At 39.7% G+C, this 26,320-nt stretch overlaps 1 protein-coding gene across 5 annotated transcripts; it reads right to left on the reverse strand.

Moving 5' to 3' along the window:
- Window positions 1-1,241: 1,241 nt before the first annotated feature.
- Window positions 1,242-19,924, reverse strand: tmprss4a (transmembrane serine protease 4a). Of its 5 annotated transcripts, none has more exons than XM_031296728.2 (13): window positions 19,731-19,924; window positions 9,283-9,340; window positions 8,877-9,020; window positions 8,476-8,628; window positions 8,257-8,383; window positions 8,032-8,151; window positions 7,424-7,467; window positions 6,905-7,067; window positions 6,625-6,791; window positions 3,984-4,079; window positions 3,721-3,863; window positions 3,371-3,523; window positions 1,242-1,745 (listed from the first exon to the last, which is right to left on the reverse strand). In XM_031296728.2, the coding sequence occupies exons 3-13, from the start codon at window positions 8,986-8,988 to the stop codon at window positions 1,734-1,736; spliced, it is 1,290 nt and encodes a 429-aa protein (XP_031152588.1). In that variant the 5' UTR covers window positions 8,989-9,020; window positions 9,283-9,340; window positions 19,731-19,924; the 3' UTR covers window positions 1,242-1,733. The 5 variants fall into 5 exon arrangements, with proteins under 5 accessions (XP_031152588.1, XP_031152587.1, XP_031152586.1 ...); XM_031296727.2 differs by lacking the exon at window positions 19,731-19,924 and adding an exon at window positions 15,539-15,781 and having other exon boundaries at window positions 7,424-7,464; XM_031296726.2 differs by lacking the exon at window positions 19,731-19,924 and adding an exon at window positions 15,539-15,781.
- Window positions 19,925-26,320: the final 6,396 nt, after the last annotated feature.

A 26,320-nucleotide genomic window follows, 5' to 3' on the forward strand; every position in this document is an offset into this window, starting at 1 on the left:
AGATGGTGCTAATTTTGAACTCTGGCTGCAAAGTCATAGAAATAAAGAGCTTATAGAGCAATACATAGTCAAATGTGGCACCAAAAAGTAATTATCCCTCTTTCCATCCTATGCCGTGTTTCGTCACTTCTTTGGAACAAATTTTTCCGATAGACATTTTAGGGGTCCAAACAATATTATGCCCCATATTTTTTCCCACTGTGTTGCTGCTAAAACTGGTTCTGTAACAGTTAAAGTTAAAACCAAAGTGTAAGGTCGTTGGAAAAGTGGTCACACACACACAAAATGACATCTATCTGCCACAGGGGGTCAGTATAATAAAGTTCTAGATATAGGGTGACAGTGGAAGAATCCAACTTTCTTGCACAATACCTTGTCATTTTAAGGTATTTTCCAACAATTTACATAAATTCTGTTGGCCAGAGGGTGTGTGTTTGGGAGGACGACATTGAATGGAACAAGGGATCCAGTTTCCAGCACATAAGTTTGCAAAGAATATCAAGTCAATTGAGTGACAAAACAATCATGCCAAGTTGAAGAATGTCTATATTTACATTTAAAAATTACAATATGGAAAGCAACAAAATGTACCATATACAGTCAAATGTTATCACTCACCAAACCTCAAAGAAATGCTAATCCTGTACAACTATTTCATAATCATACCACATGTGAACTTCTGTTTAATAAAAAATAAAAAAGGTAGATGTATTCTTTTACTTTGCATGAAATGATTAATTTGAAATTAAGAAATTGCAGGGTTTTGCCTGAGTGCACACATTTTACAAAATGTACCTACTTTAATCTCTGTTGCTACAGACTATAGGAAGTTACATTTATCTTTTTAGCTGTAAATGCAAAGACTCATTGTCCACCACTCTATATATTCTGGCCATGGTGAGTTTTTTGAAGGCACGCTGGATATCCGATTGCACTTTGAAACCCAGTGTGGTGGCATTATGAACACAACAGTGGTTTGAGTTTTAGTCGTCAGTGCATTAGTAACTCAAATCATCTGCACATACAGTAAGGTCATGTGCTTCTCACTTAAAGTGCACAATTGTGCAGTAAAAAAGGTGCATTTTCCCTTCAATAAGAACAAGCAGCAGGTCAACTAAATCAGCATCACAATGCATTAAACTCCTGGACTTCACTTATAATGGGGATATTAACCTGAAGCTTCACACCGACTTCTGCTGCCTGTCTGTCTGACTGTCAACTTCCTTTACATTGTAGTTTTCTGTATAAACCCTCATAACACATTGGACACAGTAAATCATAGCACATAATCAAGTACATTATGTCTGAGGTCTGCCAGTCTGGTAAAATCCAAAATCACAGTTAAAACGGTTTGTACAGATATTGCTAACTCCTCACGTCAATACCAAATATTCTATTGTCATCCATTCCAACACGAATCAGACTGGCCCAGACTGGCCAGAGACACATTACATAAATATACTTGTCCCCTGAGACAAGAGCCTGAAATGGCACAATAACAACACTTGAAGTGTGTGTGTGTGTGTGTGTGTGTGTGTGTGTGTGTGTGTGTGTGTGTGTGTGGCTGTGTTTAGCAGTTCATTTATGTTGCTGCTGAGATTGATCTTCAAATTCCCCCTTCCTTCTCCCATCTCCAGTCAACCATGTTGAAACAAAAGCTTTCTTTTAGTTTCACAGTGTCCAAGGTAGACTGGACTGAGTCTTGAGGTGGCTGCTCAGCATGATAGAGGACCTCAGGGGTTTTCCTGAAGGGAGGGATGAAGTTAAAATCGTCAGGCTGGGCTTTGTATGTATTGCAGTTCTCATTATTTTTGTCTATGACTCCAAGCAACAATTGTACAGTATATATTTATATTTTGTATATACTTTTCATTCAGTCAGTTTTAACTTAAGGTCCACTTACTAGCTTTTCAGGAGTTTACTCAGTTTGACAAACAGAGATACAATTGAATTGTGCAAATTCCATCCTCTTACTCTGTGATGCAGTAAAAAGCTACAGAAAAAGCTAGTAAGGAGACCTTACTAGGGTTGGGTATCGTTTGGGATTTTTCCGATAAAGCGATACTTTTAAAACGGTGCTGGTGCCTAAACCGGTATTTTTTAAGAAAGTTAAAAAAAAAAAAAAAAAAAAGGTCCTAAACAGTCGGTGACATTAAAGAACAGCTTGTTTATTGCTAAGGCCATATGGTCAAAATTAAATGATTTATTAATAATAATAATAATAATAATAATAATAATAATAATAATAATAATAATGTAATAACAATAACAGCTACACACCGTTACGTCCCGCTGTTGGAATCCTCTACAGTGAAATACAGGACACACTTTAGCATCAGCATTTAACTGTGTTTAATCCAGCTACTAGCTAGCGGTAGGCTAACGTTACCTGCTGTCAAGTGTAGCGTCAAAGCGTAACTCTCGCCAAAATGCAACCTAGGGTCTTTTTGTGAATGTACCCAAGTCAAACTTTCACTTAAAAGCATATTTAGGACGGAATCGGCACTTTTAAGATTTACCATATTTTTGTTTTTCGGTCAAATGGCCTTTTGAATGGGAGAGCTAGGGACACTTTTATGCTAGCCTCAAAATAGCTATTTTTAAAACACTAAGAAGGCTCGACACAACATGAAACTTTGCTCAAAGTATTGCCAGGGTCTCTACACCTTAACGAAAGCATTGACAACATTGGTTGTGTACACAGAGTTTACTAAAAAAGGTTTCGAGCAACTCACTGTAGCTGTTGTTTTTCCGGTCGCCGTCTATCGAGCCAGTCAAAAATAGTCGGGGGAGGAGAGTAAAGATGGAAAGCTCCAAAAGCTTAGTTCCATATAAATGCACGGATAATTCGTTGTTTTGTTGTTAGTGAAACACAATATTGACCTTTTAGTTGAAAAAGGAGCCTCATATAAGAATGACATTTCCTCCATTCATTCGCATTCGGAGATTGCCTATTTTTGACTGGGAAAATGGCGGATAGTGTAAACAACAACTGCTAATGTGAGTTGCTCAAAACCTGTTTTAGTAAACTAAAAAAAAATATGGTAAATCTTAAAAGTGACGATTCCGTCCTAAATATGCTTTTAAGCGAAAGTTTGACTTGGGTACATTCACAAAAAGACCCTAGGTTGCATTTTGGCGAGAGTTACGCTTTAACTAGCGTCACGTGCAGCAATGCTTGCGTTTCCTCTAACGTCCGTTTCGGAGCATCAGAGAGAAGCGCAGGCATATCAGTGGCACCGAAATGAGGCACCGAAATTCGGTCCGGTAGATACCGGTCGTTAAGGCATCGGTGCCATATTAGCACTGGGTCTCGGTACCTAACCCTAGACCTTACTGACACAGAAACAGCATTATTTGTATGCTGTACCTCAACGACTGTATGAATCCAGTTTAGCATCTCTTCAACGTTGCAGTAGACACCTGGCCTTCTCTCCCGAGCACAGCCAACACCCCAGCTCACCACTCCAACCAGATGCCAACGAGAAGAGGTGAAGTACACCAAAGGCCCCCCACTGTCCCCCTGGGAGTCATAATGGCACAACAACATCTTTATTAACATTTGAATATCCAAATCATTTACCAGTAGAGAATGTACTGGACCATTCTTCAAACTACCACTTATACTGAACAGCAGGCCTATAGTATAAATTCAAATATTATTTTTTCTTTTGCAGTATTAATCGATATTGATTGTAACAGGAAATGGTGGTTCGTTACCTGGCAGGCATCCACTCCCCCCTGCAGGAAACCAGCACAGATCATCCTTTGGGTTATGATACTACCATACACTGTGGGGCTGGAACACTGCGCCCGGTCTATCAGAGGGACAGAGGCCATCTGAAGTGAAGGAGAAACCTTACCTAAAAGGTAGAACAGGAATGCAACATTTGAGTTATAGTGGCCACTTCAGAGTTGTCGTCTTTTAATCTGGCAATTGATGATGAGGATGATAATAATGAAGTAGTGTGTAGGTTTCTCACCGTTTTCCTTCAGGTATCCCCAGCCAGTCACAGTCATGGAGGCTTCGGCAGGAAGGCCAAAGGCTTTAGGAGGTAAACAAATCGGCTTGCGGCCCACTAAAAGACAGGGGCAGTGCATTCATTATGAAAATGTTAGCCTTTAGGGTCAGTGTATATTTTGGTCATTGGATTTTCATTTCATTAACAGGTATTAAAAAACAAAAAACGAGAGGTTATTTGATTTTCGTTTTAAAATACAAAATTTGAAATACAAGGCATTTTTCGTTCTCATGGTCAAAAGTGGATGGGAGAAATTTAAAGCACCCATATTATGCTCATTTTCAGGTTCATAATTGTATTTTAAGGTTGTACCAGAATAGGTTTACATGGTTTAATTTTCAAAAAACACCATATTTTTGTTGTACTGCAGTGCTCTCTCTCACTGCTGCAGATCCTCTTTTCAGCTGGTCTCTGTTTTAGCTACAGAATGAGACCTCTTTTCTTCTTCTGTACTATCTTTGATTGCACTCGCACATGCACAGTAGCTCAGATGTAGATCATGTCAGCTAGCTAGCTCCATAGACAGTAAAAGAAAGGCTGTTTCTACAACTTCAGTCAGTTACAAGGCAGGATTAGCTGGGAGACTTCTAAATGAGGGCGCACATGGAAGTAGTTCTTTTGTAGATTATGGTGAACTTGTGTGTGTTGTAGAAGTACTTTGCTATTGAGAACGAGGTAGCATGCTAGCGTTAGCACACTAACGCTACAAGCTAATGGTTCCGGTTAGCCAGCTCGTTTCGGCTTGTGACACCACAAGCCGTGCCGATTTTGAACAGCTCACCCGGAGACTGAAGACAGGACACATTCAGAAACCGTATCTCACTCTAAACAGCATGGATGGATTTTTTTCAAAGTTTGTATGTGTGTGGAAGCACCAGAGACACAAAAGTCCCAATAATCCCAGAAAGTGATTTTTTTTATAATATGGGCACTTTAAAATATGCTTTGATTTTCATTTTCTATTTCATATAACAAAAAATAAAATCACTCAAATAGAAACGAAAAAAGGCTTGTTTTTTCATATTCAGAGACCGGGCGTTGTCATTCCAATGCAACAGCGCCAGTGTAGGCTACCACTGCCAGTGTTGCTTTCAACCAAGGCTAAAATTACTTTGGAAACCTAACCTAACTCTTGATAATGCTTGGAGGGACTTTTATTTCATAATGTCACATTTATTTATTACCCTCTCCCTGCCTTCCTCTGACTCTCTGTCTCTACCCGCCGCAGACAACTTCGCCCGAATAGAGTCAAACCAGCTGAGGACTTGACTTTCAGTTCACAGCTGTAACGTTACTGTTACATTAACGTTACAGCGCCAAAGTCTGGTCCCAGCAAACTTTCTGTTGCTGCCGTTAAGCTTGCTGATCTGGCAGAAAGTCACCGGCGATTCGGAATCAGATCATGGGGATCAGACCTCCAGTGCTGGGTCTAATGTTATAATGTTCGCTGCAGCTAGCTAGCAGCTAGCCACCAGCCCTGTGACCTGGGTCCCTGGTTCGCTCTATGTTTGCTCCCTGGTGCTGACTGACTCTGGTCCGTCTGCAGAGCTAGCGTTACCGCTCTAGCTAAGATGGGAATCAGACGTATCTGCCGCACTCATGTTTTATTCATATTTTCTTTTGTTTGCAGATAGTGATATGCTTTGATGCACTGATGTCAGGCAGGCTTGCTAGTTGCTTTTAGTCTGAGTCTGTGAGATAACCAAACTCCCTTTGAATGTAACATGCAAATAAGTAGAGGGAAATAAATAAAAGTACCCTAAAATAAATAAAAGTAAAACATATCTGCTATTGAACTATAATGACTAATGCATATGTTTATATGTATTGCCTCATTTATGTATTTAATGATGTATTTCATAGATATATTAATGTATATTTATGTAAAGAGGTGCAAAAAACGGATGATCAATCACTCATGAAGTTACAGGGTGCAGTTTCCCTCAACTGCAGCCTGGGTTTAGCAAAACTGGTAGGCTACACCGGTGCTACTCATGGATGTATTAAGAGAACGTGCTACTGCCTTGCAACATCCGGTCTCAGAATATGAAAAAACTGGCATTTTTTCATTTCTGTTTTCTAGTGATTTCATTTTTTGTTATATGAAATAGAAAATAAAAATCAAAGCATGTTTTAAATTTTCACATTCCCTTTTGACAATGAAAAGGAAAAAACGCCTTGTATTTCAATTTCAAATTTTGTATTTTAAAAACGAAAATCAAATAACCATTCGTTTTTTGTTTTGTAGTAGATGTTAATGAAATGAAAATCGACTGACCAAAACATACACTGACCCTTTTTCTATTATTCTATTAGTTCTATTATTTGTTTTATGTCAATGTTTTGGCAAATAAAAAAAAGGTACAGTTAATGTGTTGATTCCACTATTCAAATTTTCCGTCTGAATTTGATCTATCGTGAAGTTTGCTGTTTCACACATACACCACAAGAGGGCAATAGAGTAAAGCCTAACTACTCCTTACTTGCCCTAATCAGAACTGTTCAGATTTAAATTTAAACTACAGCCTCTATAAAAGGTCAGTTAACCAATTTAATAAATATACCAAACTGTGTTTTTATGAGTATTAAATTAAACTCTAACCTCCCACTGTGATTGGGCTGCAGAGTCTCATCAGTGCAATGTCGTAGTCATTTTGTGCTGAATTGTAGTTTCCATTCACTATGACCCTGTCCACACAGGAACCTCCAAGTGTGCCCATGTATGTCTGGCCTGACACCACTCTCCAGCGACTCAGCTCCTTTTTACTGCTGCAAGACCCAAAAGAAGAGAGTGAGGGGAAAGTGTAAGCATAGGTTTATGTATTAGATGTTAATCACAAGGGAAATCCATTGGAAATGGTATATATGGGAACTATACGGACCCAGTAAAGCAGTGGGCGGCAGTGACAACCCAACTCGGTGACACCAGTGAGCCTCCACATGTGTGTTGGCCTCCCTGCTGCAGGCTAACCTGCCAGGGCCAGTCTTCAATGACAGCATCTGTACCCCCAACAACACGGTCCTCAGGGTGCACCTTTCCACAGTCTGATGAACAAAGTTATGTTGTTAAGATCATTTTCTTCTTTACTGTAGTCCATTTCAACCAAACTTTTATTCTATGACATTGTTTTATCCATCTTGATTCTTCTATTTCAACAGTAAAGGTCAGGCTAGAGTTTCATTTCCTCCACAAACTCTTTTTTGGATTGGTTGTAAAGAATGAAGGAAACTACTCATATGTTGCCAATACTGTAGACGTGTATGGGCTGTTGGTGTGAAACTAGTCAAAACAACCATGTCATCTTCCGCCCACCACCCATGAGCCCAACTGTGCCTTCTTAGGAAACTGTAAACAATGTCGGTGACAGAAGTTGGTTTTCTAAGAATAAAAAAAAACTCACCTGAACAGGACAAAGATACCACAGATCCGGATCTGCATACACTGCTGTTGGATAAAAGGCATTCAAAAGTTACACATGAACAACAAATGGCTACACAATTAGTCAAACAAGATAGACAGTAAAATGTTGATCTAACTTCACCCCAATGCTGAACCTTGTCTCAGTTTCTCTTCTGCTTTGTTTGAATAAACTACTTGTCTTTTTTTTTTTTTTTATTCACTTTCATAGGGGACAGAGAGAAAACAAAAACCATGGGATTTTTTGTCTTTTAGGAACAGAAACTATGAGAAAAGACACATGTACAAAAGACATGAAGGGGGAGAACAAAATGTAAAAGCTGTAAGAGAGAATCCAAGTAAAATTTGTTCAAGCAAACACCGATAGGAACAGAAAATAAAGAGGGGGAAGAGAAGTGTATAATGTGCTTTTATTTTTTAAGTCAATAGCAAATGGGAATCAGCTCTCTGTCAACAGATGTGTCTGTCTTGACATAAAAGTAATGATCAAAGCAACAGCACACATTTAGAGTTTTCTGATGTTTTTTTTAGATTACTTAAGGTCTGAGGTTAAAAGTGATTTTTCTATTTCATGAGAGATGTCTTCCTCACCGGTCAATGGTAGCCTGATGTATGGGTGTGTTCGTAGTCCCAGGCCTGACAGCTGTAAATGGTCCAGTTTTTAGGAAAGATGTCAGGGTGTCCACTGGGACACTGGTGTTACGAGGTTTACTGTTAAGACAGAAGAGGCAACGTAAGACTTGATTTCAGGTCAAATAACACAGTATTAAAATCAACGCAATGGAGGTTATCTCATATATTCATGTGTAAACTCACTATGTGTAGCCCAGTTGTTTACATGCTGTCTGTGTGTGCTGCTCAGTCCAGTCGTCGCTACACACACTCCGCCAACCTGGGCCACTACTGTACACCTGCAGGACCAGCTGCTCTGTCATGAGACGCACTGGAGGGAGGAAAATAAGGAGTCATTTCTTTTTTAAGCTTTGTTTTTGTGCCTGTGATGACAAAGCGACAGAATCGGGTGTCTTGTTTTACCTGGAAAGGTAGTGTTGTCCGTAAAGCTTGACAGACATGTAATTTCATCCTCTCCTCCAGCACAGTCATCTTTCCCGTCACAGGCTTCTTCTATGGGGATGAACTTTACTGAACGCTTGCAGAAGAAATATTTGCTTTCAATCAGCTCCTTAACTGGAAGGGGAAAAGAGTGGTGCATTGGAAGAGGAGGGCAGAAAACAGGTTAGGATAGCATTTTGCTTGGATGATTTGAAATTGAGTGAATGACACTGAATCCTGTCATGAATTTTACACCTTTGCAAAACATGTTTCTCTAGTATCCAAGTTGATGGACATGAAAGAGGGTCCTGTTGAGCATGCCATCCATTGGTGTTTGTGTGTGTTCTTGGAAGTAGAAACTACATCCAAGAATTGTGACTCACTGAAGTATCCTGCGGTGACCAGTATGCCCAGTAAAACCACAACTGCTAGCACAGTCAGCAACACTCTCTTCCTCTTAGACTCCTTGTCTTTCTGAGTCTTTGGAGCCGTCATGGGCCTTCTGTGGAGGCCTGGCCGTGGAACCACTGGGAAGAAAAAAGACACGGCAATGAAGAGAGACACACAAGGGAGGCAATAATAGAAAAAAGGGGGATGAACAGAGAACAGAAATCCCAAATGAGAGAAAAGCAGAACAGAAAATGAGTAAAGGGGGGAAAAAAAAAAATTGCATGCACCCAATGTGCTGCAAGTTCTCAGTCCAACACTACAGTTTCCAGATATTTAACATGGCATTCATAAAGCAACATAGATTAACATGAAACCAACACCAAATGACCTTGAGCTTACCTTCCTGCCTGGAATTCAATGGTCTAGTGCTTTCCTCAAGAGGCACCTGGGCGTTCGTCTGAGGAAAGAATAACAAGCATACATAAGACAAGGTAAGCGTCAAAACAGTGTGCATTGTGCCACTACTTGTCGCATTACACCCATGTGTCTTTCTGCATAATAGCTCCATATGCTGCAGGCAGTTCCCATACACTTTTATCGGACGGATAGACAATGATGTACATTATCGTGGGGTATAGTGTGGCATGGTCTATTGGGACCTGGTAAGTCTTCCATTCAAATGCTGTAGGCTATACTGTGGAGACAGAACACATTGTAATGTTCAAGGGTGATTTTGTGAGAGGGGTGGCTCCCTTCTTCAACCACAGAGAGCCAGGTTAAACCCCATGTTACTCAAGTATCCTCCAGGAAGATTTCAGCTGTGTCCCAATTGCGTAATGGCATACATTGTACAGTGTGTGTAGGAAAAATTACAACATTTTGAAAGTTATGTCTGTATATACAGGTAGGGGCAGGATCCTTTCAAATCATGGTTCCTACCCATTTTAGTTTTTGACCCTTAAAAAAAAAACAGTAGACGTTTGTGAGTATTTGAGCTTGATTTGTTTCTCTGATTAGTTTCACTTGAAAAATGAAAATGGGTTCTGAAAGGTAAAATTATTTAATATTTAACGAGAATAAACTGTAAAGACAGCACGTCACAGAATTGTAACTCATTTATCGTCAGTCACCGAACATTCACAAACACATGATAAATTCATTCATAAAAGGTGGGCTTGAAAATATAAACATTTATCTGCAATCTCATTTTTTTTTAAAAGTTTGAACCAAACTGTGCTTAACTCATCGATTAGGTTACTTTTTCAGTAACGTTAACATTAAGCGTTACGGGACTACCATTTAAATTTCGGTAGTTATAGGCAACTCCAAAGGCAATTCCAGCAACATTAAACCTCCGTCACTTGGGTAATTTGGGAGTCGACCATAGGGGCCAGCTTGTTCGCTCCTACCGGGAGTCTGATGATCAATTTGGTCTCTTCAGTGGAGCAACAGGTCGGGAGTGTTGGCTTGGCCGGGGGAGGCTCGGTGATCTGCTCTACCAAAATCGGAAAGATGCGACTCCCGATAAGTAGTTGTTTTATTAAAATGTTGTCTTGTTAGTAGGGCTACGTTTGCCTAACCACTGGCAACTCTAATCACGTTCAGCGTTGGAGGCTGTGTGAACATCGCGGCTTCATAGGTCCTTTTCATAGCAGCCATTTTTAGACGTCATTGTATGTAAACAGGTGTATTTAATAACATTAAATATGGCTCTGTTCCATTTAGGTTGGCTAAGGCCCTGGTATAAGCTAGCATGCAGGCGCTAGCTCACTGGAATGTCTGTGACACACTAAACAGAACGGGACGACCATTAATCAATCGAATCAATTTCACCTGTGTTTGCCCTGCAATGACATGTTGTAAGGACTGAAAGTTTGGAGCAGTGTTGTTTACAGCTCTTTTCCAATTAAAGTAGCTAGCACGAGCTCCAAAAGTCGCCAGCTGATAGGCTCGTTCGAGAATAAACTGCCTCTCGTCTATAAAGTGGACGAGAGCAGGCGGCAGCAGGCGATGGCGGTGACAAAAATCCGCTGTCAAATCGGACAGTTTCCAGCCGTTTCCAGCCAGTTTCCACAGTAGATGATCCGTAATCTGAACGGATTTAGTCTTTCAGATTTATAAACGTAACTATCAGCCACACAACATGTGGTTTGTACAGAATACGCCTTTAAATCAGACATACAGCAATTCAAATCCATCAGATTCAAAAACAATAAAATGTTTATATAAAACATAATCATGTTGAGTCAATTCTGAACCAATCAGCTATTAGATCAGCCGAGAGGCAGACGTTTCCCAGCATACTTTGGTTCCGCTTGGGTCTTGCAGGTGAAAAGCAACTGTCAGTCATGGTCCCTCCAGGACTTCGCGGCCTTTTTTTTAGATTGTTGCGGGAATTTTGCGGGACCTTTTTGTTGCAATGAAGTTGCGGGAGACAGTGAAAAGTTGCTAAAAAGTTGCGGTTTTGTATAGTTCTCTGGTGGATTTAAGACAAAAAATAATAATTTATTGAATTAATCAAATTTGAACATATGTGTCAGTGGCTTGTTGATCTTTACATTGTTAGTTAATTTCCTAACCTGGCCTGGGACACTTTCATACGGTTTCATAAAGTACTTATTGGACTTTAACTTATCATTGCACTTACAATAACAAGCGCAGCTGTCCTCAATTTAGGTAATCGTGTCGTCTCATCTCCAGCTTTTCCTGCACCTGTGTGTGTGTGTGTGTGTGTGTGTGTGTGTGTGTGTGTGTGCGCACGCGCGTCAGTCATGGGGCGAACGGAGCAGTAGCCCCACTCGCTGCAGAGAGCCGACAGCCAGGATTGAAACGGCAGCGACTTTTAAATCGTTACAGTCTACATTGATGTTAAAATGTCTACAGGTTGGCAGGACGGTCTGAAATGTTGTGCACGGTCTTTCGCTGTACGTTTTGTTGGTAAATGTGAGATGTTCGAGTCGCACATCTCGTCTTCATATCACAAACAAGGAAATGATCAACCTGTTCTCACTCCCGAGTGGTCATTGGCTCTCCGAGTGCACGTGGAACTGCTGGGATTGGTTGAAGTCGCGGGAAACTTCAGGTTATTGGTAAAATTTGCGGAAAAGTTGCGGTGATTGGTCAAAATTGCAAGTCGCACCAAATTCGCATTGATTGGTTGAATTCGCGTGAATTGGCACCATTGTGTCATTGGTTTTCATTTTTTGGGCGACAATACAGATTAGCGCCGCCTGCTGTTATGGAGACATATTACGTCTCGTGAACGCGCAATACGTATACACTCAAGTCAGCGTTGCTTCGGTGTGTTCCAAAGCACTTTTTTGGGAGACGGGAGCCGTCTGATCAGTCTGACTGCCTTCTCTGCCGACGTTCGTCCGTCGGGTTGGTGTGTCAGAGCATTAATAGGGAACACTGTTATAAAGCCTACTGCTAAAAATTATGAATTTCCCCTCGCGGGATAAATAAAGGCATTCTTGTAATTCTTCTGTTATCTAGTTTTCACTTCTGCTTCAAAGTATTAGGTAAATCCCCTAATTTGCATATGTCTTTACAAACATTCTACATTGATTACTTAATTTAAATAACTTGCTAAAAATCAACTTTGGTGCAAGAGGTTTTAAAAAGCTCATCTCTGTGAAAATGATTGTTTCACATCCACAATCAGCTCTTCTCAGTCAAATGCAAGGAACAAGAAAAGTGTATAGACTCAATAAAGAGAGAGGGGCAAAGAATGTTGTTGGGCAGGTTTTTTTTACGGCGGGTTCACACTGGCTGCGTGGCGTGAGCGTGTCAGCTGTGTGGCGTGTCCGTTTTTATTTCGGCTCCTATGTTAACAGGTTAGAGCTTGCACACTGCCTGCGTGACACGCACGTCTCAGGCGTGGCTCGAGCTGCATCGAAAACGCGTGCCTGCTAGAAATATAATCCCTATAATATAAAGATAGTATTTCAAATGGTTACACCCAACTTAAAGCATAAAAGCTGCATACGTCAAAGACCTAGACACTTTATTCTTGTTGTGGTGTCAAATCTCTCTCAAATCTTTCTTTACATTGGAACAAGGATTGTTTTACTTGTATACATTAAGCACTGCAGCACTTTGGTATGTAACACAAGTTTTCTCCTCACTTAGCCTATAGTATTTTGTTTCATATATTTAGTTTATAGCCATTCACTTTTCACTCTGTAACTGGATGTAAGGTGATTCTGAGATATCCTCTCTTCTCAAAAGATTGAAGCTTGACCCTTTATTTTTAGTCAAATGCAGAGTTTTGGCGTCACATTGATTCCATACAGTAAAGTGTATGGAGCCTAAGAACGTTGATAAAGAAATAATAAAAAAATAAAGAATCCTGCATAATAGAGATCCCTTTATGTAAACTAATAATTTGATTTTAACAAATGCCGAATAATCCACACCCTTAAAAGAATCACTGATACCAGACATATCAGTGGAAAAATTCAGTAGGAGTAACCAGGCCATGAGTTGAATAAGTAAGAGTTAAAAAAAAGGCAAGATGAATGACACAGCACAAAAAAGTGGGAGGTCCACCTACCTGGGAAACCAGAAATATGGCTAAAGAAAGTCCTGTTGTCCTGAGCAGACAGACATACGTACCTAAAAATACAGGTTCTGTTTTGTCATACCGTTATGGCATGAAATGATAGTGCCTTCTGGGAAACCTAAATGTCATCATTTGTACCATGACTAATAAACCATTTTATGAGCCAGGGCAATATTTCAAAACAATCAGATTGCCAAGCATATTTGACGTCTTACTTAGGCAGTAACAGGTAATGTGTTGAAGCTTAGGGGAGGCAGTTTATTTTTGCCATTATTGGGCAAAAAATCCATAATAATCTTACAGCATATTGTAATTCAATACAAATTAAACTTTTCAATAAAGTGTTCTGAGAGAAAACTAGACTAGACAATCACAAGTCATTTCAGAGAGAGAGAGAGAGATTTCTTTTTAGGGGCAAAGCCATTTGGCCTTTGGTGTTGTCAATTTTTTTTGGCACAAATGCGAAAGGCCAGGGCAGCAAGACCATCAAATAAAGAAAGATTTTAAGTCCATGGAAATAATACATTTGAACTTAAGGGTTAAGAATGATTTTATTTAAAAAAAAAAAAAAAAGTATGACTATCAGTGAATTATATATAATATGATGAAAAGTGCTGAATTACTGATATGGGCCCTATAGCCACAGCCATGTGTAGCGGTCACGCGTAATAACAGCTCTTCTGGCACGCTTAGAAAACCTCGCTGCTGCGACACCGTCAGGGAAACTGCACTTTCTTTGCTGTATTTCTCACTGACAGGTCTAATGAGTGGTGGAGTCGGCCCAAGTATATGCCAATGGAGTTTAGGGGCATTTCTATACGTCCATTTAATTGCGAATATCGCGAGTGAAAATGAGGCTTGTGTCCGTCGTGGCCCCCGTGAAATTCCTGCCCTGGGTCTCGTTTATTTTCTTTTTTCTTTTTTTTTTTTCTTTTGCATTTTACCCACTGCAGCTTTAACTTAGCAACAGTGGGAACTGCTCCAGCGAAAAAGAATAACTGGGTCAGCCCTAACAGATAAAAGCCTTGACAGAGTAAACCTTTTGTTCAATTGAGGTGTTCCCCTTGCTGCTTCTCAGCTTTGTTGGATTATGTTCCTCTAAACTGAAACGTTCTTTTGTGAACTTGTGAGCTTTTAAGAAACTATGCGGTGTGACATGTTCAACGAGCTTCAATCAAAGGCAGAGATCTAGACCAGTACAGTCCCCACATATTTAGAGGCACAATAAAGCACATGTACATTTATATGGTGCACAGTTAGTGTTGAGTAGGTTGCACTCACTTACATACAAGCAGGTCCACACACATATGCTCATTCATATAATAAAGGGGGTGGTGCACAAATACATTTTGAAGTTTGACCTGCAGGTAAAATAAACTGCAAAAGTGCACAAATAAATAAATTGAGTATCAGCTGGATCAATATGAACCTAATATGTCCTTACCTGAACCAGAAGCTGCCACTGACCACACGTGTGATAAGATACCTTATACTTTGTACCTGTTGCCATAAAATATCTCTATCAGTAAGGACAGCCACCTTTTGAAGCCAGCTTGCAACCTCTGCACACAGCACTTTATATCTACTTATTTAACCTTGATTCAGTCCTCACCATCAAGTCCTTAATGCTCATTTTAATGTAGCTTCTATTATGTTTTTTATGTAAATCTGTTTAATCTGTCCTGTCTGGATGTGATATGTGTTTTAATGTACCCTTTTTTCATAGCAGACTTTGCACATGCAAACCAAAGACAAATGTCTGCCTTCTTGCCTGCAAAGAAGATGACAAAAGTATTTTCTGTTCTATTCATATAAAGCACAAGGCAACATATGCTTAACATATCAACTACAGCCAACTGTATGTGCTCCCATTTAGTGGCAAACTATTGCTGCTGTTATGAGCCAGTACACCACAGAAACCAGTTGAGCACAAAAGCAAACACAGAATACTTTCAGTTTGTACCACAGTATCTATCGTTACCAGGATATGTAGTGATGATAATATTCAAATGGCCCCTCCAATGCAAACCAGTGACCTGACTTGTCATCTTTGCAACGAATATGTTGATTCTTCTTTTTAGTTGCACTCACCCACATGATGTAGTTGTCTTTTTTGGTAAGGCCCAGATGCACCTCATCCAACACGCAGCACAGAGTAAACACTGCCCTCCCTCCCTGGAGGTGGGATCTCCCCAGTAACTGACTGTCCCCTGGATGTCCTTGGTCCGCTTCCTCTCACCCTCCTGCTCCACTGGATTTAACTACAAAATCTGGTTTGATTCGGTCTCTTGCTCTCTCTCCCTCTCTCTCTCTCTCTCTCTCTCTGTCTCTCTCTCTCTCTCTCTCTCTCTCTCTCTCTCTCTCTCTCTCTCTCTCTCTCTCTCTCTCTTCCCTATTCTTTCTACAGCAGTGTAACTGAATCCGGCTTGAAGGGTGCCTGACTTGCCCCTCTCTTCGAGACCCAAGGCAGTAATAAAGAATGGCGGTGTGTAGCGTGGTTCGATGCTCCGCAGATTCAGAGAGAGCTGCTTTTAAATGACCAAGCCCTGTTGACAAAACACAACCAAACTATTCTAGGTAACCTGAAACTTTAACCCTCCTATCTCTCTCTCACTGTTCCTCCTCCTACACCTCCTCCCACTCCAAACGTTTTAAGCCCCCTGGACATATAGCACATCAGCTCTTTTTTGCCCCCTTTTGTGTCCTTTACTCCTTAGCTTCCCTCTGTGTAGGGTTGCATGATATTGACAAAATGTGATATTGCGATATTGATTATGAATATTGCAATATTGATTATGAATATTGCGATATCGATATTAATTTAGATATTTTTAAACAAATGTAAAATTACAAAAGTTATGGGAAAACACATCAAAATAGATTCATAACCAATACAACACAAGGTTTATTTCAAATTATTATTATTTCAATTGTCATATTGGAGTGGTACAACATGAATAGATAAATAACGACCATATCTACAGAACAGGACATGTTTTACTGGTTGTACAGTATAAAATAAATAAAGAGAACAGGACACAACTTGTCTCCCGCTTTTCTGATTTGTTCCGTTTTGTTGTCTCTCTATTTCTTCACTGACGCTGTCACTCTCTCGAAATATGCACACACGTGGTGCGCTACATAGGGTTTGTCACGTAGTGGACCCGTGCCGTGACGTGTACTAACATGTGCAAGTGGCACGGTAACTGGCCAATGAAACATGATCATTATAGCGTTTCAAGCGGGCTCTAAATCGAACACAAGTAAGCCACACAGCCAACGGACGGGAAGCAGCGCTCCACAAAATAAACAAAATATTGCATACTTATCGCGACACTTTCGATATAATATTGCGCAACTTGATATCGCGATAACGATATTGAGTTGATATATCGTGCACCCCTACTCCAGTGTCTATTTGCCTCTCAAATGTTACAGACCCAAACATACACCCACACAGCCATGCGTCTGCACAAATACAAATCCATGCAAAAACAATGACGTGGCACAGTGCCTCACGTATGCACACACACACACACACACACACACACACACACACACACACACACACACACAAACCCAGACACAACATGAAGTCAACAGTGGTGTGGTGTGCCCTGAGGCTGAGGTGTGTATCTATCACACCTCTGTATTGTTTTGACAGTCTAATGAGAAGTCAGTTGGTATCAGTCAGGAGTTCCTGACATCAAAATGTGACTCATGCCACGTCTCATGAACACAATAGGAATATGACAAATATGCTTAACGACCTACAAGAGCCATGCTCATGGCTGTGAGGCAGTACATAGGCACAGTGGTGCTTGGAGCTAAATGCTTGTCAGGATGTTAACATGCACTGGGTGAAAATGCTGACATGCTGATGTTTAGCAGGTATAATGTTTACCATGTTTGCCATCTTAGTTTAGTGTGTGAGTGCACGCTAACATTTTCTAATTAGCACTTAACACAAAGTTAGCTGAGGGGATCACCAGAGTTACTACAATCTTTCTGAGGAGAACATGAATGTCTGTACTTAATTTTATTGCAATCCTTCCAAAAGCTGTTGAGACATTTCACAAAAAAAAACTCAATTGTCAAGTTCATGGTGGAGCTAGAAGAAGTCAGGGGATCACCAAAGTCATTAGTGTTCATCCTCTGGGATCCATGAATGAAAATTGAATGGCAATCCATCGATAGTTGATGAGATATTATATTTGTCTGGTCACTGTAAAATGTGCAAGAATTCTGCAAGGTCAGGGATGTCACTGACTCTGATACTCAAACTGAGACTTTTGACCAATGATTGGATTCTGGACAAAGGTGGAAAGTCCTGAACATTTCAACCCATAGAAAAAAATACAGCAGCAAAGTGACTGAAGTGTTAAATGACTTTCTAAAGATGCAGTCAATGACCGCTCTGATCACTAGGTCAGTGCTTCTAAAAATTAAGCCACTGTGAATGTTATGGGACACCGGGCATAGACAACTAAGGGGGGAAATAGCTTGATTGGGAGTGTGAAAAAAAAAGACTGAGGTTGGCTGAAGAGAAGGAGCCATTGTTAGAAACAGCAGCTGACTGTGTTGCCTGACCTGCACTATTAAATGCAGTGAACCTTAAAGCTGACTGCCAACCTTTCCTCACTCATGAAGTTTGGTATATGGTTCAGCAATTGTCTCAGAGTATACAGCATATGCGAAAATAGATAGGTGGATAGATGTAAAAATGCAGGTACGTAATAGATACACAGATTGAGATTTCTGAGGGGATCAGTTTGAAGCTAATGACCTCTGAACGTTTGTCACACAAGGTCTTTTTCAGTCAACAACCTCGGTTAACCTTGTTGATATTCAGGTTGCCATAAAGTTGCCAAGACATTTAGATGCTCCACCCTTGTATTAAATCTGGTGCATGGTCTTCCTTTGTGTGTTTGCCTGACTTAGCAATATCAATTTCAAAAGTGTCATTTTAACACCAATTGATGATAGGTGCCAAAAAACGTTAGTACATACATAACATTGTATGTACAATAAATCGTGCACTTTTCATTCCCTCTAATATGGCAGAGGCTTTAATTTCACACAGAGTTTACGCTGTAAATCACATGAATACTGTGCAGTCACAACGTTTATTCTGTCTGACAGTCCGACATGGTTGAACAATGGCTGACAAGATGTTTGCACACGCTATAAAAGATGTGAGCAATTCACAGATCTAATAATCTTTTATACTTTAGGTTTGATTATAGGCTTTAATTGTTCTACTGAGTCAAGCTGATTCATTTTGTTCATAATGCCATTAGCTCCCACAGCAAGACAGCCAAACACACAGTCCATATCAGTCTGATCAAATTCTTTTGTTCATTTCTTTGTCAATGAAACCATCTGTTGCTGCTAAAATCTATTTTTTGGTTTCAGGCCTTTCATTATCTTTTTTCTTTTCAAACTGGGTGCATGTAAAGCTTAAGGACAACTAAATAGACTGCTGGGTTACATATTAACAGACCCATCTAGGGCTATTGCTATGATATTTGTATTCACAATGCAATTAAGAATATCTGAAACAAATTTATTTCTCATTGACTTACAAACAATGCGGCAACAAATTCAAATTCTTTACAAACGTCTCAGAAACCTAAGCAGGGATCTTTTAAAAAAATTTGTTAAAGCACTTAATTTGATTAAAAGACCAACTTTGAACAAAGCAAAAGCATCATGAACATAGAAAACAACGGTAATCAAATTAGAATACAAATATGATCTCTTACTAGCAAAACAGGTTAAATCGTACTAAGTTTATTTTAATTTAACATAGACATAATTTTAGACCATCAAAGCATGTTTTTTTATTCTACTCAAGAACTTAAGAGGTGGTTGACAGATCATATATTTTTAATAAATTTCATGACCACAAGGAACCCATTTGAAATCTGGATCTTTGCTTTAAAGCATTATGCATCCTTATCAGACATGCTGATAAGGATGGTTTACTAACGTTTAATAGGACACTTGTTTAGAGATGGATGATCAAAGTTCTCTTTTGAGTTGGCTGCATTTTTAAAACACCACCACATATATAAATATCATCTACTACTTATACAGCTTACCATTCGTTCTTTAATTCTCTTACACAATGATTTTTTTGCTTGAGAAATGCGATACAAACACATTAGTTTTAAAGGTGCAATGATGGTTAGGGTTTGAAAAAAAAAAGCAGAAGTAATAAAAAACACATCACAATTACACACAAAGACATCACCCCCCACACTACTGTACTCTTCCTCACCTGTAAAGCAGCTGTCACTCCTTGTCAGAAAAACATCTGAAGGTTGGTGAGCAAACTGGAGAAACGTATTCCTGATGTCTGAAAATGCTGCATTCTCTGAGGAGTTTCTCGACCGACCTTTATTGTTTTCAACAGGGAACACCCTTCTAAGTTCCTACATCCCACCTCTGCCCTCCACTTCCATGGCAAACAAGTTCTCTCTCTCTCTCTCTCTCTCTCTCTCTCTCTCTCTCTCACACACTCTTTTATCTCTCTTGCTCTTTCTCTCTCTTGCTCTCTATCTCTCTCACTCACAGACACACTTACACCACCTCAATTTACATTTTTATTTATTTTTCATTTACATTACACCATCTTCCCATCAGTCAAGGCACCCAAACCCTCTTTTGTGCAAACGTGTGGATTTTGTGTAACTTGATATGAAGCCTAAGAAATGTTAGGGGAAGTGAAGCTTAAAAAAATAACTGGTTAATAATTAACACCTTCACATTTCATGTTTCCTGGACTCTAAAGTGTATGTTGTCCCAGTTTTGCATGTTTTAAACAAAACTGGTTGTTTTTTTTCGACTAATTAAAGAATTAAGAATGACATTTCCTGCATATAGTACAAAAGAAAGAGAAGGGAAAACAAACATGAATAGAGTTGTTAAAATTAAGAGACATGCAAGCTCCACCAAGAATTTCTGCCTACAACTGTATACATTTAATATTACCATTACCATTAGGCATTCATATTGCATCATAAGGTTCAAGGTCTTCCTCCAGACAGTTTAAAGTATGTAAAAATACTCTGCTATGATTACATACATTAGAGGCACAATAAAGCACATGTACATTTATGTGGTGCACACATGGTTAGTGTTAAGTAGGTTGCACTCACTTACACACAAGCAGGTCCACACACATTTACTCAGTCATATAATAAAGGGGGTGATGCACAAATACATACATCTTTGAGCCTCAGTCAGACCCAGACTCAGAAGTCTGTTGTGCACCAAAATTGCAGACTAGCAGCCGTATCAGAATGGTTAGTGTAGTTACCATCTTTTATTTGTTTATGTTGTTTGTTAGCTTTTAACAGACTGGCTGACACAGCATTAGTGGTTGTGAAACATACAATAATATCTGCTACGATGATGTTACAGTGTGTTCACATTGTCACATTGTTATTACGTAAATACATGTCCCTGCCATCGTTTTGAAAAAAGTGAAACTTAGCTTGCAAAATACCAATACGTAGCTACACCTGGTTTCTCCTCTGATGCTCCTCGTTTTGCCGTAGCGTTATGCTAATGATAAGGAAACTCCAACCCGGAAATTGACGGAATTGGTTCCTTAGGTAAGTGATGTATGTCATTGACTACTACTATAGGTGGAAAGGCTCAGCCATGGTGTTGACTGCTTATTTCGCTCATGATATATCTTGTAGCATACAAAAAACACTATATGGACATTTTAACAAATTTAAAAACTCGACTTTCATTGGAAGGGGTCTTTGATTGTGTGCATATTCCAGAAACAATCAACAGAGATCCAAGTCCTGCGTCACTGTCCTGGAATCATGAAACACTGCCACCTCCACCTGACCGACAATATTAAATGAATGGATTTACAGAATAAGGAAGTACCTGTGTTCTCTTCTGAGAAATATGAATACATCTCTAGTGATGTAACCTAATAGGCTGTGCGTATCCACAGCAGTCCGTCATGACATAGTGATAGTTGATATCATTGAGATAGAGTCCTTTGCTGCCTGATAATCTATTTTTGCCTTGATCATCGTAAAGAGGATCAGTGACACTTCTCTTTGTGATGTGATGGTAGATGAAATTGCTTCCTTAATCTGCTGCCATATTACCAAGAAATCCCAAAACATTTCCTGAAAATATTTTTTCTCTGCTTACTGTTACCGCTCACCTTATGAACACACAGATGCACATGTATACACACTTGTGAAATGGATATGTTGACACAGTATTTAGGCTACAGTTTGCGTATTATATTTCTATTGAGAGTCTGTTTTTTACAATATATTTGTAGAATAAAACATATAAGGCTTTGTCAGGGATACATGTTGTACATGGATTTATTTTCACTGCTCCCTGTGTTTTCACAGATACAGATGAGTCAAAGAAGTGGTAGGTGGATTTTTTTTTTTACTGTAAGAGGAGTTGTGTCTGAGCCTCTACCTGAATCTATAGCCTTGCTAGCAGTTCTTTTGAGGCTTTACAGATGTGTTTTGAGCTAAATGCTAACATCTGCAGCATGCTTACATGCTCACGGTGACAACGCTAACATTGGCTTTTGAAACTGCCTACCATACTAGCAGTACGTATTGATTTGGCCAAAATGTAGAATGTAGTATGCAGTATGCAAACAAAAGCAAAATCTACAGTTTGCCAAAAAATACCAGGATGTTGTACTGATTCAGAAAAGAATCTACAGTATGCATTGGACCCAGTGGCGTAATGAGCCAACACCGGGCCCCTATGCAGGATTATCAAGGCGGGCCCCCTACTACAGCACGTGATGACGGGAAATGTGAGATGTTCGAGTCACACACGTGTCTCGTCCATGGAAGTATTAAGAGAACAATCTCTGAAACAAGGAAATAAATTTGACCCGTTCTCACTCCCGCTTGGTCAGTGGCTGCCTTCTTATATACTGTCTATGGTGGCTGCACGTGGGACTGCTGGTATTGTCGCGAGTAATGAAAATGTGATAGGGGGCCCCGGCTGTCAATCAATATCTTCCAGTCACGCGGGCCCCTGAATGGTCCGGGCCCGTAAGCACCGCTTACCCTGCTTAACGATAGTTACGCATCTGATTGGACCTCTCTCTCCCCTACTGTATCCCACAATGCAAAGTAATAGGTAGATTGACTGACTGACTGACTGATAGATAGATTGATAGAGGAAGGAAAATAGGAATGCTGACTGTAGATGTGGAAGGGGGAACTTGAAGAATAATTTTAGATGAATGTCTGAGCGTTAACAGCATTTTCATTTCTGTCTACAAGCAGTTTATAACAGTAGGCTACAAAAAGAAGAACATGTTTGGCAGTATGCAGTCAGGTATTTAGATGGAAGGCAGCTAACTTGCTGTGTGACCATGAAAAGTTTTGTGGTTCATGTTCTGTGAATCACTAACGTCAGTGTGTGAATCGCCCACACATTAAATAACAGGAAATGTTCCACCACTAGCGACTGACAATGTCTTGTCAATGTGTTTTCAAATATTTTTTGTTTCTTTTAAAAGGTGCAGCCCCAGAATGTGTTCGACCAGCTGCCAGGTTTAAATTGAAATGAGTCCAAAAACTTTCGCTTTGCCTTGAAATTAGTGACTATAGTACTTTCCCCTGATATATTGTTTTCAATGGTGCAGAATTGTGTGAGTGGGAGACATTCAATAAAAAAATCTTTCTACCCTACAAATGCAACAGCAAGGTATTATCTGCTTCTCGTATACAATTTTAACCTTTTAATCTACATTTTCAAGAAATGTTGTGAGTCAGTGGTACCAGTACCTCTTTTTGAGTAAGATGTTTTGGTAATCTTTCCAGCCCAGTTAAATTTAATTTCATATAGTGTTTGCACTATATTATTTTCAACAACAATGATGAAGAGATGTAGTAATTCAGTCATCCAACAGGAGTCCCCCTGCACCACCTGATTCAGGTACTATTACCTGGCTGTCTGTTAATGATTTGTTAAAGAAGGAAAACATGTAAAGCTGGTATGGGAGCTATGGGAACCTGAGAGACAAAAGAAAGGCACTTCATGTCTGAATGTCGTAGAGTTTCTGGTTGTGTTTGAGTTTCCTGTTGGATCTCAGTGAGACAGTCATACAAGAGGGTAAATGTCTTGTGAAAAGTTGTTCCACTGCACAGTATCAAAGTAATCCACAGTGAATTTCTTTAAATTTGCTAAGCATGGCTGTCCATGTGAGAACAACAGGCCGTCAGATCCACTCTGTTCTAACAATTGCTAATGAAGGCAGGGTAGAAGACAAGCATGATAAAGAAAGAAGATGGACCGGTTTAAAGGAATGACTGGTATGTGGACATGGACAGCACAGACAGACGTAGGCAAAAGAAGGGAGAAGAGAGTTTTGGTTCTTCACAGTTAAGACAAATCATTTAAAAAAGACTGATAAAGTAAGACAGTGACAGAGCCCAACACCAAACGGACAGGCAGGAGAGGAGACAAACTAGAAATAACATTGGTCATCCTGGCTCATCAGCTATGGGGAATGGTGGTAAGTGTTTCAGCTGAGATGCTTAGTTTCAATTTTGTTAACAGTAGCTGTGACACACACAAACAACTATAAAAAGACTGCTCTGCGTAGAGATTTTGATTTATTTTGCTACTCAAGTATTCATCATTACTGTACCTGAATTCCAATTAAATGTACTTTTCTTCTTTGGATTCAGTGTCTTTTAAAGTTTTGTTGGGTTGCTCATTGAGCTCTTGCTTGTTTCCTGTACAGTAACTATACGTTACAAGCTCTTCTCATTGTGTTAGCTGGCAACTTCAAACTTTTAAAATATTAAAAGTCTTTTAAATCTGCATGGCAAGTTACTATTGTATACAGTGTAACTGTTAATTGAAAGGTGCTAAGAGAAATTGAATACAATTTAGAAAGTTAATTAGTAAAGAGTTCCTGCTGTTGAAAACAAAAAAGTACTGTAACTGTATTTTAGTCTTTTTAAGGACAGAGGCTGCTAATGAAGGCAGGGCCAGCATGAATATTTATTCATAAAGATCAGATACACATTTATCTAATTAAGCCCATGCAGCCAGAAAGACGACTATTTCACTTATAATCATTTATGTCAGGAAAACAATACCCTGTAAAATCCCAAAATAACCTTTTTGTCATTTAGTTAGCTTGTTTATTGTTCTTTGATTGCTTGCAAAGTTTTCTATGTTAATCTATGGCTATGATTTAATTACCTCTCTGTATTTGTATTCGTAGGGAGCAGTGTAAACTCAACAGCAATCGGGATCGCTGTGGGCTTTGGGATCCTGGCAATCCTCTTCACCATTGCAATTGTGCAATTCTGCTGCAAGCACAATTGCAAAAAGTGCTGCAAGAAAAAGGGTGAGCGAAGCTTTAATGAGTCAGTTACACACACACACACACACAAAAACATTCTATCTTACCTCTAGTGGTTTTAAGCCATGCAGATTGGTTTGATTGTATCTGCCCAGTATTAAAGGTCCAATATGTAATATATGTATAATATTTACTGTAATAAATCTAAAAATGACCCCAATGCATCATCAGATATTAAGGAAACATGCTACGTTGAAATACTATCTTTTCTGACAACAATGCTAAAGCCAGTATTTTCTCCTTTTGAAATTTCCGTTCCGTGATGGAGTTTCTGTTTGTGTTTTGGCCTGTGTTGTTATCAACTGCCCAGTCCGGGTTGCCAGATACACCTGTAAAAACATAAACCCAGCACGCTACAGCTGTAAAGTTAGTACAGCCATGAAAGCAGCAAACAAACGAACGGATCAACGGAGATAAATTCTACCCGACCTAAAAAAAAACGGCATGTTTCTAACAGTTGCGTGACCAGAGACGTAACAAACCCCGGGTAAATATTGGAGATGTATTTGAAAGATGGAGACAGCTTAGAGCTCAAAAGAACGCCGAGGTGGCTAATTTTCTCCTGAACAGGTAGCTTAGCATTAGTTTCAGGCTAATTTATCAGGGCTACAAGGGATGGGCATTTTATGTAATTTCAACATTCGTGTACTCACATTGAATTATATAGCTAGAGTACCCGAGTTGGTTACTTGCCATGCTAACCATGCTAATATTACCGGAGGACCAGGCAAGTGGACCACAGCTGTTTACAAAGTGTAGCCTGTTCAGTGAGTTATTATAAGCCAAGAGAGGGGGTTGTAAATCGGGAAGAGAGGACTGTGAGTTTGCAGTGTGTTAAGCGATTGATGCCATAATTCTAAGCCAATAAAGTGTGTTCAGTCGGGTGGAGAGGACGGCAAGGTAGTGTTATTTTTAGCGGTTCCTCTCGTAATTCTAAGCCTAGGAAGTGTGTCTGTCCATCGGGTGGAGAGGACGGCAAGGTTGTTATGTTTTTAGCGGTTCCTACCGTAATTCTAAGCCGAAAAAGTGTGTCTGTCAGTTGGTTACAGAGCTCCGCGTGAGCACGGGCTTCTATGACTGTCAATATAGTCAGCATCTAACGTTAGCTACTCCGCTGTGCTGTGAAGTAATGTCTGGCTATGTGAGACGATCGTCTAGCAACGTTGTTGTGGATTCTGCGGTCTCAGCCTGGCAACCTCCGTGAACTTTGAGTCTGGGGAGGAGGGGGCGGGGGAGACGACTCTCTCCAGTATTTTGAATTTGTACTGTCAGTATTACATATTGCACCTTTAAGGTATTTGTCATCAGGCTGGTCTGTGAACACTTCATACAGTAGGAATTACTTTCTACCGAAGAAATGGATGTTGACTGTGAGGTCTGAGTTATCTAGGGTAACACTGACAATAAATCCAGAGTTGCTAAATTTTTTATTTTATTTCTCTATGCAATGTACACCAGACATTTGATTCATT

This window comes from Sander lucioperca, chromosome 5 (assembly GCF_008315115.2).
Source record: "Sander lucioperca isolate FBNREF2018 chromosome 5, SLUC_FBN_1.2, whole genome shotgun sequence".
NCBI classification, from domain to species: Eukaryota; Metazoa; Chordata; class Actinopteri; order Perciformes; family Percidae; genus Sander; species Sander lucioperca.